Source organism: Berghia stephanieae, chromosome 4 (assembly GCF_034508935.2).
Source record: "Berghia stephanieae isolate SIO BIC M18660-M18661 chromosome 4, UCSD_Bste_1.3, whole genome shotgun sequence".
Taxonomy (NCBI): Eukaryota; Metazoa; Mollusca; class Gastropoda; order Nudibranchia; family Aeolidiidae; genus Berghia; species Berghia stephanieae.
The window spans coordinates 33,526,702-33,543,613 of record NC_088363.1 but is presented as its reverse complement, the minus strand read 5'-3'; the positions used below and the strand labels follow the sequence as shown (position 1 = coordinate 33,543,613).

General features: G+C 35.3%; 1 protein-coding gene across 3 annotated transcripts in view; it reads left to right on the top strand.

The window, feature by feature from the left end:
* The first annotated feature begins 4,190 nt into the window (after positions 1-4,190).
* The window catches only part of LOC144970455 (phosphatidylinositol 4,5-bisphosphate 3-kinase catalytic subunit alpha isoform-like), a 35,742-nt gene continuing 23,020 nt past the window's right edge, over positions 4,191-16,912 (top strand). The window contains exons 1-7 of one of the 3 annotated variants that reach the window (XM_078910119.1): positions 4,191-4,415; positions 6,209-6,392; positions 9,536-9,734; positions 10,402-10,484; positions 13,495-13,630; positions 15,495-15,745; positions 16,234-16,351. In XM_078910119.1, the coding sequence (XP_078766245.1) occupies positions 6,246-6,392; positions 9,536-9,734; positions 10,402-10,484; positions 13,495-13,630; positions 15,495-15,745; positions 16,234-16,351 (934 nt within the window). In that variant the 5' untranslated portion in view covers positions 4,191-4,415; positions 6,209-6,245. Of the gene's footprint in view, positions 4,416-5,292; positions 5,421-6,208; positions 6,393-9,535; positions 9,735-10,401; positions 10,485-13,494; positions 13,631-15,494; positions 15,746-16,233; positions 16,352-16,912 lie in introns of those variants that run through there. The other 2 variants (XM_078910121.1, XM_078910120.1) reach the window with 2 other exon arrangements.

The following is a 16,912-nucleotide window of genomic DNA, read 5'->3' as shown; positions in this document are numbered from 1 at the left end:
TCTTCTAATCATGGCACCACCATAATATGCCGTCAATACGCCACGCCGCTGATCATCATCATTATCATCATGATAATCATCAATCGTTGCAATGCAGTATTGTGTCCATCTATTGACGTTACGTTATTGACCGCATGGTGGCAATGGGAGCATGGTCTATGTACTGCTGTGTCCTTGTGTAAGGCACTGCACACAAATTGCCTGCTCGTTCAGGTATAATTGAGTGCTCGGCTAAAAGCACCCGCGACTGTTCTATCTGTTGTTGTCCAAAAATTACTCTGATGGCTTGTTTTGTGTGAAATAGGTCTTACGTGTCTTGATGGTGAACCATTGTGCAGTTAATGTAGCATTTTAAAACTGTAGCATTAGTTGTGTATTCCATATGTGATTCTCATAATTCATAATTGAATGTTGTTGGGTCTTTTATGGAAAGAAAGAAAGTAGAGAGAGAGAGGGAGAGAGAGAGAGAGAGAGAGAGAGAGAGAGAGAGAGAGAGAGAGAGAGAGAGAGAGAGAGAGGGGTGGAAGAATATTACATATGACTAGAAAAGGAATGCGTTTGCCTGTTTTCAGATACAATAGGCTTCAACAGTCGTGACGGCACTTCCCTCGTAATGCCGCATAGTAACTAGTTCTAAACTATCGGAACAATAGCGGACGCCCTTATGAAATACTTCTCCGACGAGCATAAAAGTGTATCCAGAGATGAACAACAGTATAAATCTGATCATGTTTTGACTTTTATACATTCTGATCACATGACATGATAAATCTGATCATGTTTTGACTTTTATACATTCTGATCACATGACATGTGAAAAAGTTCTAGCCAGCATGAAGAATAAAAAGTGCCGATTTTCTTTGTTCTTTGTTTAGAACCAAGTTGCTCGTTGCCGGGCGGACGTGACATCAGACTATAGAATCCTATTACAGTGACAAAAAGAACTTCTCGCAGGGACAGATGGGACAAGTTTTTAGTATGTCAACTAGATAACACCACGCTAACGTCTTCAACCACCCAGGAATACAATTCCTACTACATAAAGTTTGTTTTATGTTTCCAACGTTCCTTTTGCTGATGAAGGGTTTCCCCCGAAACGTCCAGTATCTGTACTGTTCCCACCCGAAGCCATTTGTTAGCTACTGTAAATGGTCAACAATAATATGTAATAATCTTGTTATTGTTTGTATCTTGTTATTTGGGTTGCAGGGGGTACAATAATGAAGCCTCTTTGTAGTTTTCTTCAAGTTACGTATAGTTTTTGATGAGGAAGGTGTAATATAGTCGATGGAGTAAATGAGAGAGATTTGATAGGGAGGATGTATGGAGTTGTCCTGAGAGGTTTGGTGGCGAGATATCTCTTGATAATGAGGTGTAGTTTTTGATGTTGAGAATGAGATGTAGTTGCCAGTGCCGCTATTTTGGCAGGCAGCGTGGCAGGCTTCTTGAGGCTTGGGATGAATGAAGAGGGAGTGATAGAACAAAACAAGATCTTATTTTGCGCAAGAGATATGCTGAGTTTTTTTTTTTTCTCGCGCAATGCTCAGGGTCGTGATTGGTTCTAAGGAAGGGGCGACACTGTCAAATAAAGAATAGAAATAACACACTATTAAATCTTACTATCTAATAGTTTTATTTCAATTAGGATTGCCCTCAACGTGAGTCGGGAGGCGAATGACCAATGCATGTTATATAATGGAATAGAAAATGAAGATTGGCACTCAGCCCTCAACGTAAGTCGAGTGGCGATACGGCCAACATAAGTACGTAATAAAATGATAATTGAACGTAATAAAATAATATTCCATAGAATTAAACCTTGTAATATTCACAATGTAAAATAGTGACATCGAAATAATAATAATAAGAAGAAGATTGGCACTCAGCCCTCAACGTGAGTCGAGTGGCGATGTGGCCAAAATTAGCAATATAATGATAATCGAATGTATCAATAAAACATGAATATTTACAAAGTAAGATAATGGCATCGAATATGCCAACATCATTAATAAAAGCATAAGATATAAATCACTACCAACAATCTCACAAGTTTGGTATAATTCGATGATGCAGGGCATCATCAGGACATTATACAACTATAACGATTAATGACCAAGAAAGCTTGACAGACAGACCGATAACTGAGCATACAGCTAGTCAGACAATAGGTACTTATGCCTATATGTGTATCAGGTGACAGGCATACAGATAGTTGAATAGATTATTAGGTAGATTGATATGTAGCCAACTGTAATCTCATACTAAGTAATTGAAAGGTAAATATATAAAGATGGGTACATATGTGCATAGGCAGACAGATATATAAGTATACAGATAGATAGGTCCGTAGGTCGGTCGGTAGATGGATGGATGGATAGATAGATAGATAGATAGATAGATAGATAGATAGATAGATAGATAGATAGATAGATACAGAGAGATATAGATGGATAGATGGAAGGGATGTGACAGTGACAGGATAACTACATCAACAACATTAGAATAGGCCGATATTATTTACAAATCACCAATAATAAAGATCGTGGTAAGTTTGTAATCGTGATAAACAGATTATTACTAGCACTCATGTAATCAATTAATTAGACTAAGTATTTTCCTCATGACAGATACAAGTTATACTGGCACGTATTCGATTTACTGTCATTACACAAAGGCATTAACAATCCATGGAAATGATATGAATAAAATAAGAAATTACGATGTCAATAATTAAAACAATAAATGCAACAGCAATAATATAATAATAATAATAATAATAATAATAATAATAATAATAATAATAATAATAATAATAATAATAATAATAATAATAATAATGCTTATGACAATGTTAATAATAAAAGTTCAACATACCTGTCAAATAAAGAAACAGAAATAACACACTATTAAATCTTACTATCTAATAGTTTTATTTCTGGATTCAGTAGTCTGATGTCACGAGCCTGGCAACGGCGGCCATCTTGGTTCTAAACAAAGAAAATCTTTACTTTTTATTCTTCATGCTGGCGAGAACCTTTCATTCCCTTTTCATATACCTTGTGATCAGAATGTGTAAAAGTCAAAACATGATCAAATTGATGGGGTTTTTTTCCTCTGGATACGCTTTTAAGCTCGCCGGAGAAATATTTCATACGGCGTCCGCCATTGTTCCGATAGTTTAGAGCCAGTGTTACTAAGTTACCATACGTCATTAGGAAGGAAGTGACGGTACGACTATTGAATCCCATTAGGATTGCCCCCGACGTGAGTCGGGAGGCGAATGACGTTGAAGCGAGGTGCGCCACTGGTTTTATCCTTTCTCCCCACTTAAGTGCGACGGCGCGCAGCATACCGCAAGACGAATAGAAGGAGACCATAACAGAAAGTGCTATTTAAAAAAATACAAGAAGTATGAAACCATCATACTACAATATATTTAAATTATTGAACACACATTGTATTCTTGTTATTTTCCTTGAATAAGTAATGCTATATAGGGAAAAATAAAAGAGCTAAAAACGCACTGTTATAATAAATTGCGAGAGTGGTTCTGTAGCAGGTTTCATTTATATGGGTCTTAGCTACCTGTATGCTAATTTTTCATGCTTTCAATCTCAATGCGCACGGTTTTAGTCCAATTTCCCCTAATAAAATGAATATATGAAGAAAATATATAATGTATTTACTTATTTACGCAGTTATTTCCCTTGTGTAGCTGTTATAGGGACAATTTTAGGCCTTAACCGAAACGTTATGATTGATTGCCAGAGTGGTTCTATAACAGATGGGTTTTGAAGGGATCTTGGTATCCTGTATGCACATTTTCATGCTTTCAACCCGAATTTGCACGGTTTTGGCCAAATTCCCCCTACTAATAACAGCCTCAGTCAGACCCATAGATAACACAGGACGGTCAAACGGCTACGGTCAGACGCACAGACTGTGGTCAGACATGTGCAAACGCCATCCAAGTCCAACGTTTGGTGTTGACATGCGCTTGAATTCTGTCATAATTACCCCTCTCTATTTGTTTGGTTTTCTTTTTTAGTTTTCATTTCTTTCTTTCCTTTCTTTGTATTTATTTACTTTTTTTTGTTGTTGTTGGTCTCTCGCTGAATTACTCGACGACATTATTTCTGGTCTTTATATTATTTCCCTTATTTTTTTATACATTTTAATTACCTGGTATCACTTCTGATTCGGAAGAGATGAATAGGTATCATTTCCTGCCTACCTACGGCTTTCAGCTGTTCTTGGTGAGCACTGAGTGAGGGCACACATCGGTGAAGTCTGGAACAGAAGTGATTGAATACAACCCCTTAAATCAAGGATGGACGTTAATTTATGCTCCTATATTTTTGTATAAGAGAGGGTAGATTAAACCCTTATTCTTATAATGCTAAAATCAGTAAAAGGTAACTGAAAAATATTAAAATTAAAACGAGCATCTACCTAAATCCCTCAAACTCAAATCTACGAGTCTAAGTCTGTCGTCGTCTTCGATTTTGGTGTATTGATACTGATACTGATACTGATACTGTTTAAACTTAAACGTTTATTCTAATTCTGGGTAATCTGCTCGACACGAAACTTTTCTTTTCTTTATTTACAGATATTTTTTTTCACACAGTTTTTGACCTTATGAGTATGAGCTCATCGTAGTGGGCTGGGCCGATGGCCCGTTGTTAATTATGAATGTGGTTGTTGGATCGGTCTCCACCAACTTGTGGAGGTCGAAGGGCAGGCTTCAATGAGAAATCGGTGCTGTATTTTAGATCCTGCAAGAAACTGTCAATTTGGATTTTGAAGCTGTTTATGCTTGGCGCTATAACTTTTTTTTAGGCAGGCTATTCCATGTCTCAACAATTCGCTGACTAAATAAATTTTTTGGGCTGTTTAAATTTAGGGAGTGTCTACGTACACGATAACTTTAGGCAGTTTAGTAGTTTAGTGAGCAGCAGCAGTGGGAGTCAAATTGTGACCCAACTCGCCGATAAGAAAGTTATGACTGGAAATTGCCGTTCGCTTTTACTAAAAGTTTTAAGGGGGTTCAATTAAAGATGCAAAGAGGAATAATGCAGATATTTTGTTATCATTATTTTCGTTACTAACCGGGCACCTAGCCTCAGGATCTACGTACATGGTAACCTTGAATCTCGCCTTTAATGGGTTAAATTGTATTGTTTGATTTTTAAAACTAACGCACACACACACACACACAGACCGAGGTCTATCCATTGCTTGTATTGTAGCGGCAAACCAGTTACCGGAGCTACCATGTACGTAGATCCTGAGGCTAGGTGCCCGGTTACCGTGTATGTAGACACTGCCTTAAATTTAAACGACAATTTTGTTTGGCAAGTTTATAACAGTAACAGTGGCCTCTTGTTCTTTTGACTTTTGTCCTTGTTAAATGTGAGGTAATCTTTACTTTGTAGAGACCGTTGGTCAATTTATAAGTTTCAATTAGCTCTCCTCTTAGTCTTCTGTACATGAGGCTAGGGAGGTCTAGTGCTCTGAGTCTATCTTCGTAGCTGAGGTTTGAAATTTTAGGAACAAGTTTGGTGGCTCTACATTGGACATTTCCAATTAGTAAAGCATCTAATTTATTTATGGGGGGTCCCATACACAGTTTCCATATTCCAAGTGTGATCGTATTAGACTTTTAAAAAGAGTGGTTAATATTAATATGGGTTTGTCTATATAGTCGAAAGATCTTCTGACAAGTCCCAGGGTTTTATTTGCTTTGTTAGCAGTCTTTTCACAGTGCTGGCTAAAATTCAATTTAGTCATATATTATTTTGGCTACCTTTTTATGCTCCATTTCACTTAGCTAAGGTCGACATTTTCCCCTTGGACTTGGAGAATTGAGCCTTTCCAAAAGGATATGACTAGATTTATGACTTTTATATATGGTCTAGAAAGTATTCAGTTCCCAAGGAAGCATGCCAATACAGCGTCTGTCCCAATATGGACTTGGCCTGTATAAATGATTGAAAACTTTTCACCAATTCCAACTTATCCAGACACTGTCGGGAGTTGGATTACAATTACTTACTTTTACTTTTATAATTTATACAATACCAACACTAACACGAACACTCATCATCATATCATAGCTCAAGACTTTTTGTGACCACGAGATGCTCTCAATCTTTACCTTTAAATGTTTTACATCATTCGTCTTTTTTATATTTCCAATCCATAGTGTGATGAGGCGATAAAGTAAGGAGAAAAAGAAAAAAATGCCACCGAGTTCAGGAGAACTATGGGAGCACCATTTGATGCCCCAGCAGGTGTCTGTTGACTGCTTGTTGCCAACAGGAGTCATGGTGCCCCTCATGTGTGGCAGGGATGCTACCTTAGAGGCTATCAAGAGAGAGTTGTGGAATGTAAGTATCAATAAAATCTTAGAAATGAATGTCAGGTTCAGTGTCTCTTGCCAGAGAGGTAAATTATTACACGTAGAAATTCTATTCCCTGGAATTTCATCCTGATTTGCTGGGTTTTGCGATTGGAAAGATTCCCTATGTTGAGGTCCTGCTGTGTTGTTATTATTATTATTATTATTATTATTATTATTATTATTATTATTATTATTATTATTATTACGGACCTTATTATTATTATTACAATGGTCTCCATTTATAAGCACTCCAGCACCAAGCATGCTCAAGGCACGAAACATAATTTTTATTTTATAATATATTGACCCCTTTATAAGCATCCTTATCGAAAAGGACTCCGCTTATAAGTAAGCTCAATTATTTTTTTTTACCATAATTTAAAAGCAACAAAAGTTAAAGAAAGTGAATAAAAATAACTAAAAGAAAAATCTTTATTTTGATACAAAGATTTACAAACAAAAACAGATACATCAAAATGCTTTGCAAGGAACACTATTACATCATTGCTTCCCTTGCACGAAACAATTGACAACTCAGTGATGAAATGAAAAATCCACAGCCGTCAAAATATCTTGAATAATAATAAACAGGCTCAGCAGCTCATTCAAACATTACAGGGAGGAGGGGTGGGGGGGGGGGGGGGGTTGGTTGGTAACCGGCTATTTGGTGTATGCCATAATGTGTACATTTGGAAACAGAAGAAAAATTTATTTTTACTGTAATATGAGCATTGAACATAGACTTAAAATCCGAATCCAGTTATAGCATGATCTGGCTATAAGCACGCTCTGTTTGAGACCCGAGGACTGTGCTTATAAACAGAAACCATTATCTTAACATTATTATTATTATTATTATTATTATTATTATTATTATTATTATTATTATTATTATTATTATTATTATTATTATTATTATTATTATTATTATTATTATTATTATTGTTGTTGTTATTGTTATTGTTATCATTATCATCATCGTTATTATTATTGACTTATCATCATCATCATCACACCAATTTTAAATGGAGTTGATCAGACAAGTTAGGCAGTTTCATGTTAAATCGCCTAGATATGATAATTTTAAGATTCTGAAAACTAGATTATAGTTGATGCTGTTTAGTCAATTTATGTGTGAGTATTTTTAAAAAAAATTCTTTTCTTTTCTTTCTTTTTTTAAAATTATATTTTTAAAACTTACTAGTAGAATGTAATCCACAGAAAATTTTGCCAAAATTGTTGAAGCAGTCTTGCCAAGTATTCTGTTATTATTAGAGAGAAAAAAGAACCCAACATTTTTTACAAATATTTCAATAAATATTTGCCATGGTTTCAAATACATCTTGCTTGTTTGCCTATTACTATTTTCTGTACCTATTTTAAGGAATTTCGGGTGTATGGGATCTGTTGATTAACCATTCAAATAACTCAAAAATAACGATGTGTATCACTGGTTTTTCAAATTTGAAGTTGGGAGGTCAGAAGGTTGAGGTGTCCGTTGCTAAATTGAAAAGGCATTCGAGCCACATGCTAATGGACTATTTTCAAGTATGTAGAGTCTGTATTTTCATTTTCCTTACCTCTCTATGTAGATTCAGTGTTCAGGATGTGAGTTGTTTTTCTCTCCCTGTATCTCTCTGTCCATCCACCAATGGTTGGTTCATTAGTTGTTCATCAATTAACTCAAATGGAAACCGAAAATACAAGCAGTTTTTGCTATAATGCTGTAAAAGAAGCTGGGATATACTGTGGCTTAACTTGTCCTGTAATTCTGGAGGATAACATTTTTTTTAAAGACATATTGCATCACTGATATGTAATGATTTATTAGGTGTGAAACTCTAACTACTTTAAATGACAACACAAATATGATTTCAAGTTTTATTTTTAAAAGATAAAAAATTATATCCTCTCTATAGTTACAGAAATATGAATTGCAATTGAGCATTTAAAAAAAAGATAATGAGCCATTAGGCAACTGTGTTCCAGGAATTCCCTTTTTATTAGTAGATAAGCAAACTTTTTCTAATCGATTATGTTCTCAATATTGATTCCAACATTTATAAAGGATGTACTTTGCTTTCACATGAAATGATCTTCACAAACTAAAGCTAATCTTTCATCACAGATTGCATAAATTATAGGATTATGTTGTATTCTTACACTATTGGATTCTCACCACTACAACATCATCATTATCACTACTACTACTACTACAACAACCACCACTACAACATCATCATCATCACCACCACTACTACTACAACAACCACCACTACAACATCATCATCATCACTACCACTACTACTACAACAACCACCACTACAACATCATCATCATCACTACCACTACTACTACAACAACCACCACTACAACATCATCATCACTACCACTACTACAACAACCACCACTACAACATCATCACTACCACTACTACTACAACAACCACCACTACAACATCATCACTACCACTACTACTACAACAACCACCACCACGTCATCATTACCAATACTACTACAACCACCACCACCACATTATCATCACTACCATGACTACTACTACAACCACCACTACCACATCATCATCACTACCATTTGTACTACAACCACCATCACCACCACATCAACAACACTACCACCACTACTGCAACCACCACCACGTCATTATCATCACGACCACAACTACTACAACCACTATACCACCACCACATCATCATCACTACAACTACTACTTCAACCACCACCACCACCATCACTACCACTACTACTACAACAACAACCACTATCACATCTTCATCATCACTACTACTATTACAACAACCACCAACACCACATCATCCTCACTACTACCAGTACTACAATCTCTACCATTAGGTTATGGAGCTTTACTTCATTTGAAATAAGGAAACTTTGGGATTGTATTTGGCAATGTGTTTATGTATCATAATATAAATCTAATCAGTCATCTATTTAGAACTATACAATATGTAAACACAATACCATTCCAATTCCTTTTTCTTGTGTGCGAAAATTCCTCTTTCGGCTTTGAAATTCCTACGAGTTGTGTCTGAAACTTCTGTGAGCCAAATTTAAAGTTGGCATCTCTGGATTCTCCCATTTTCATCACAGGAAGCCAAAAAATATCCTCTTTACTACAAGCTCATGGAGCCGGAGTCTTATATATTCCTGGCCATTACCCAGGATGCAAGGCGGGAAGAATTTTATGATGAGACAAGGCGCTTATGTGATCTCCGACTTTTCCAGCCCATTTTAAAGATCATGGAACCCCGTGGTAACAGACAGGAAAAGATGCTCAACTATGAAATAGGTACATCCTGCATTATTGATTTATTTGTTTTTATTATGTTTTTATGTTAGATAATATCATATGCTGATACATGTCTTGTCTACAATGTCCAATATTGTTGAACACAGAGATGCTAAATCTCCTGTTTCATCAGAAAAATATTCTTGTCTGTAGCCAAAAATTCTAGGTACTGGCAACTACAATCAAGTTATGGTGAGGTCTTTTGAATAACCTATAATTAATATGAAGAGTAGGAAACAAGACATGAAAGGGGAAACCATTTCTATTTCTGAACCAAGACATTGAAAGTGAATCAGAGTGATGTTGATTTTTTCCCCCCTTCTTTTTAATCCATCTTTTCGCACCATAATTAATTTACATAGTGTTTATTTTTAGGTTGTTTTGATCCTCTTCATGGCACTCTCAAACTGTTTTTTTCTTCTTCTTTCGTTCTGTGTTGACCCATTGTGGTGCTATGATTTTTGACAATTTCTTTTGAATTTGTCAAGTTGATTTGAGGCATTTAGGGCCTCGAGTGTACAAAATTTACCAAAAGTGAAAAATAAATATTTATGTCATCTAATTTAATAGCAATAATATATTAAAATAAATTTCAGTTTCCATATTATCGAGTTTATAGAAATGGGAATTCACATTGTTGTATTCAATTATCTTATTTTTCTTCCAGGTATGCTCATTGGAACACCCATCAATGAGTTCAATGAAAACAAAGATCTCGAAGTCATCACATTTCGAAGAAATATTCTCAAGGTTAGAGGATGTGTTTGCTGTTTCTGTTTTTTGTTGTTTTTTTGGGGTTTTTTTTGTGACATATTCATCTCTATAACTAAGAATGGCTTCATGCACTTTTCTTAAAATCAATCTTTCGTTTTCCTTTTTACACCCTTGTCAGTAGTAGGTGTAATTTCCTTAAGAGTGTAGGGTCCATTGGCCCTTCCCGGGAAAGTGGGTTCATCACTGGTCTTCAGCATTGCTATCTCTCCCAGGACTGCCAACTGTATTCTAAAAAAGTATATTTGTCAGGGATGCCACTTTTCCGGTTTTAGCCGGAAATCCGTTTTTTTTACCACCAGCCGGTTTTAATCCAGAACCTCCGGTTTTTGTCCGTCGTCACTATTCAAAAAAAGAATAATTTTTTTTTAAAGAAGAAGAAAAAAATCGCGGTAGTTTATCTCCGCCCATCCCCATCACTGAATTTGCCGTGTCAAACATTTCCCTCAAAACCACAAAATCACCATTATGTCTTATGTCATATTTTGACACCTGTGCAATAGTCTCGTGAAATTTAGTGACTGTCGCGTTTTTATGACGTCGGGCCAGACTGAATGGCAGCAGATGTCACAATTGACACAGACGACCAGTGGTGTTCTTTGATTAGCTAGTAGTTGATGGTTTGGTTGAAGGGGAAGGGGAGGGACAAATCTCTCTCTCTCTCTCTCTCTCTCTCTCTCTCTCTCTCTCTCTCTTCTCTCTCTCTCTTCTCTCTCTTCTCTCTCTCTCTCTTCCCTTTGCCTTTCTTTCCATTTCTCTTTTCTTCTTTTTTTTTTTTTTTGATATAGAATTCCTAAGATCAATTCATAAATTATTCTCTCTTTCGCAACCATCCATTAAATCATCTGGTTATACAGAGATAATACATTAGCCTAGAATAAAGCAATGGTGGTTGGCTTAGTTTATTCTTCTGTCTTTTTACATTTTGACTATGGCTTCTGTGAGATTCCTGGGTTGTATTTATAAGCTGAATAACCACTAGGTTTCGGTAAAAAATAAAAGATATTGTAGCCTGCTTTATAAAGTAAAAATCAAAACAAAACTACACTTTCTGGCCTTTTATTTGAATAACATTGTAGGCCTTAAACATGTGGAAAGGACAATTCATTAAATGTTTACAAAAGTAAATTTATGTTTAATGATAAGAATGGATTTATACTAGTAATAGTAATATATTACATAATACCAATACAAAACTATGTTCCTGTTTTTTTTACACTTGGTGACTGATAGACGGAGACATTTCCTCCTTTTTGACAAATTGCTATTATTATCACTGAATGAAAAACACTCACCAAAACCACTACATCATCTCTACCACCACTACTATTACAACCACCACCACATCATCATCCCTACCAACACTACTACTGCAAATAACACCACATCATCCCTACCACCAGTACTACTACAACTACCACCACATCATCATTCCTACCACAACTATTACAACCACCACCACACAATTATCTCTAAAAGACCACCACTACTACAACCACCACCACATCATCATCCCTACCACCACTACTACTACAACTACCATCACATCATCATCTCTAAGACCACTACTACTACTACTACTACTACTACTACTACTACTACTACTACAATCACCACCATCATCCCTACCACCACTACCACATCATCCCTACCACCACTACTACTACTACAACTACCACTACATCAGCATTCCTACCACAGCTACTACAACCACCACCACACAATCATCCATACGACCAGTACTACTACAACCACCACCACATCATCATCCCTACTACAACCACCAAATGTAATTACACTTTCAACTTTTGAAATTATCCGAGTCGTGTCAGGAATTGCTGCGAGACAAATTTTGGATCGCATCTCAGTGAATTTGAGTGAAGTTCAAATTTAAAGGTTATGGTTGCATGGGTGGGGCATGATCTTCACAATGAAAAAGTTTCTCCTTTTATGTGACCAGTCATTCTCACCCCTGATAGCTATATAATTTGTCTATATTTTGTTTTCAGCACCTTATTTTATCAATTTGAAAACTGTTAACTCTCCTTTCTTTTGTGTGTTATTTGCTCTCAATTGCAATGATAAGTACTGAAACAATATTCCAAATTTGATATTTTTCAAATCCCTACAAAGCCCTTGACGTTGATTTGTATCTCGTCCGCGCAAGTTTTCAGGCTTTTTTTAATTTGCCTGGTGGCATCCCTGATTTGTATGCTTTTTTTCACCTTTGTAAGATTGTATGCTTTTTAACTCAGATTGTACTTTTTTTTTCATGAAATTCAAATCTTAACATTTTACTGTATAGTTGTTTTAATATTTGGGGGATGAGGTCCAGTTAGCTTGGTAGAGCATTCATGTCATTAGCAAAGGGATCAGTTTCAATCTGGGAAGCAGTTAGAATTTTTCTCCTTCTCAGTATCGGATAAACTCTGGCCTTGTGGCTCTGAAGAACTGTAAAATTTATGGATTTTTCTGGGGCCACATTTGGTGGAATTCAGATTTTTCCCTTCCGATGTGGGTTTTAATTGAAAATATCAAATGTAATTTGGTAAACGCATTGTTATTTTACTCAAATAGATATGCTACCAAATTTAACTACAATACATCACTTGTGAAGCATTTTAAAAGTTATGATATATAAAATTATCGCAGGTAATAATACATTTTCAGTTGATTCACAATTTTTTCTTTGAATTTGAAATTTTTTTTAATGATATAAATTTGACTCCACTTAATTGTACACCTTTGGGAGTTCAGGTTTGTGTGTCGATTAAGTGGAGAAGCTAAAAATAACATCTAAGAACCAGCTTTCATGTTCCATCCATGTAGGACCTTCCCTTCTGAGTTTTCTACAGGTTTGGGACTGTTACGTTCTAAATATGACCTCATTAGAATGTTCTTTAAAAGCGGAGTGAACTGTATATAAATTTATTTGTTGGTTTGCTTAAAATGCCAAATTAGTAATCATGTCTCAAAATGCTGTCCATAGGTGTGCAAGGACATTGTTGACAAACGTGATGAGAGTGGTGACCACCAGAGGGCTCTATACTCTTATCCACCAGATATTGAATCATCAGGGGACTTACCTCCTCACTTGTTGGAAAGAAGCAAAGTCTTCTCTGAAGGTGTGTTGTCTATGTTACTGTAATACACAAAAGCAAATAACTAAATGTTCCAAAACCATCAAAAGTCAATTAAAAATTTTATTTTTTTTTGGGGGGGGGGGGGGGGGGGGGGGGATAATTTGCTTTCTTACATTTACATTAGTGAAGAATATTAGTGTTAAAATTGTCCCAACTATCGGGAATCCCTGTGGTGTAATGATAGTACGTCTGACCAGTAATCAGAAGGTCTGAGGTTCGATCCCCAGTCAAGGTAGACTGTTTTGTTTTTGGGATGGGTTTTTTCTTGTATTTTTCTTTACCTCTTTGTCTGGCAGCTTTCATACACACTTGTTCAGATCTTTATCTTACACTGATGCCTGCTCCTTTATTTCTTATATTTACTTAGTGCTACAAATGACATTGTGTGCAGTTGTCTTTTTTTTTTTTTTTTTTTTTTTTTTTAATTTACATTTCTTGTGATGAGCCTCAAATTAACATAGACAGATTTTTTTTTTAAAATACCCAAATATACACAGTATTTGTTTTCTTTTTTAAAAAAATGTTTTAATGGGTTCTTATTAGCTCAGTTGCTGGACAGACAATTACATTTTTTATTCCTGCTCCTTGTCCTGATTGAGTAGCTAAGTCACAATATATATGGAAGAATGTTCATGTAATTGTAATATTATTCTAGCTTCTTATTCAAAGGGTACCAAATGATTGGACGATTTTAAGGACAAGCAAGCTGTCCCATATGTTTTCAAAACTCATATGTTTTCACTTTCTCTCACTTTTTAAAACCTGGGCGGGGTCTCTGACCTCCTGTGGTGGACAAGTATCCCCTTATATGTTTTCCAAGTTGATTTCTGTATATGTCTTGGAATGGTATTACTTGGTTTTGTCTTGGCCCATGCTGGAGTCCTTAGCTGAGAGGAAAACTGTCAAGTGTTTGGGATTAGTTTTGGAAGATTATTTTTTTTAGCTTTGTAAATCATCTCTTTGTTATGTATTGTTGGTTATGTTTTCTGTTTTTGATATATTCTGTAAATATTTGAGTGTATTCTTCTTGGTTGATGCAGTGCCGGTGAATAGATGAGACCTTTAGGTGATCTCAATCTAAGTACACTGATACTGTGCTCTTGTAATCTGCAATCGCTCCCTATTTGAACCATTTGCCCTTATTCTTTCTCATGCTCATGCCCTTTTAATTGCAATTCTATAATCTTTTCACTATCCCATTTTCTTCATTATTACTGACACTGAAATGACCTGAATGTGTAGCAAGCGCTATAAAACCTTTAAAAAATAACCCCAGTAAAAATAAAGTGGTCCTTCAGAGCCAATAGGCCCATGGAGCTGGAGTTTATCCCGGTATCTATAGCGTGTTATGGTCAATAGTAATTGCTTGCTATCCTTTGGATATGATGCTAGTTTATCACAAAGTATTTTCCACCAGATTTAACAGACCCAGCCACCCAATCACTTCTGGGTGGACAGGGGGTCAGAAAAAATCCTGACTGCATCCGGGATCGATCTCAGTCCCTTTGTATGTGAAGCGAGTGCTCTATCAACTGATTTTCAGGACCCCCAAAATAATATATGGTCTGTAAATAAAAGAGGTCTAATATCTTTCATAATGGCATACAAGTAAGTTTGTTAAATTTTTATAATGCGGAACAGTCCACTTGCCCTTAAAATTGACCAATTGTCTATTACCATCTGTTAAATACTATTGAAACCTTATTTAAACTTCGGCTATTTAGGCCTTATGTGTCAAAGGGATTGCTTTTATGTTTTATAGGGCACAGAAGATCAAAAGCTCTTGCGACACTTTCCAAGTCATTAAGATACATTATATTATATATGTTTATTTTGAAATCATCAGATCCATCCGTCATCATCTGTGTTTGGGTTGTCTCTGACGACAACAATAGGACTAAGTACACTGTCAAAGTCCTCCATGACTCGTTTCCTAGCGATGTCATCGCAGAGACCATTCGGCGCCGAAGTCGGTCCATGAACATGAGCAAAGAGGACGCTGAAAGATGCATCATGGACTATCGTCACATGTACGTCCTCAAAGTCTGTGGCTGTGACCAATTTTTGTTGGAGGAGTGTGCCATCAGCAAATACAAGGTGTGTACATTGTTGGTTGTGCCGACAACAACAATGATAATAATGATAATAATAATAATAATAATAATACTAATAATGATGATGATGATAATGATGATATGATGATGATGATAATATACTATATAATAAAATAATCACAATCATAATATATAAAATAACAATAACAATAACATGTATAGTAATTATTATAATGATCATTGTTATCATCATAATGTTATTATTATTATTATTATTATTATTATTATTATTATTATTATTATTATTATTATTATTATTATTATTATTATTATATTATTATTATTATTATTATTATTATTATTATTATTATTATTATTATTATTATTATTATTATTATTATATTATATTATTATTATTATATTATTATTATTATTATTATTATTATTATTATTATTATTATTATTATTATTATTATTATTTTTATTATTGTTACTATTACTAATGATGAATCCTCTCTCATTGTGTTCCAGTACATCAGGGAATGTCTGTCTCAGGAGCGAATCCCCCAGTTGATGCTTCATACCAAGGAGAATGTTTACGCCACTTTACCTGACACCAATTTCACATGGCCTTCGTACATTCAGAGAGGTGAGTCAACCCTACACAATTCCCTATAGAGACCTGCCAATTGATAAAAAGGATTTCCTGAACTGATCATCCTAAAATAATGTATTTTATTTGCAAGTTTTTATTTTAGGATATTCAGTCATGTTCATAATCCGATATAAAGGAAACTTTGATAAGATAAAATAAGATAAAATTAACTTTATTAACCCAAATATGGACATTTAACATGGTTTGTTGTTGCAACAATAGTGAAAACCTCCAGACCCTATTATAACATAACATAAATGCAATGTAATGAATGCACTTGTTATCATTTCCTGTTAATTTGGAAAACTTGTTTTTATTTAATCAGTGCTAATGGTTTTTGCTGAAATCTGCAATTTTGGTATCACTAGGAATTTCCTCTTTTTAAAGCTTATAACATTTCTTCCCAATCAATGTTCTGGCAGTGAGAGAGTTGATGTGTGGTGGAATAATTAGGTGCATTGTCTCACTCTACAGAAGTCAGCTAGAGTCTATCAATGATAGTAGAGACTCACTCTTGCTCTAAAAATGGGGGGGGGGGGGGGGGGGGGGGAATTA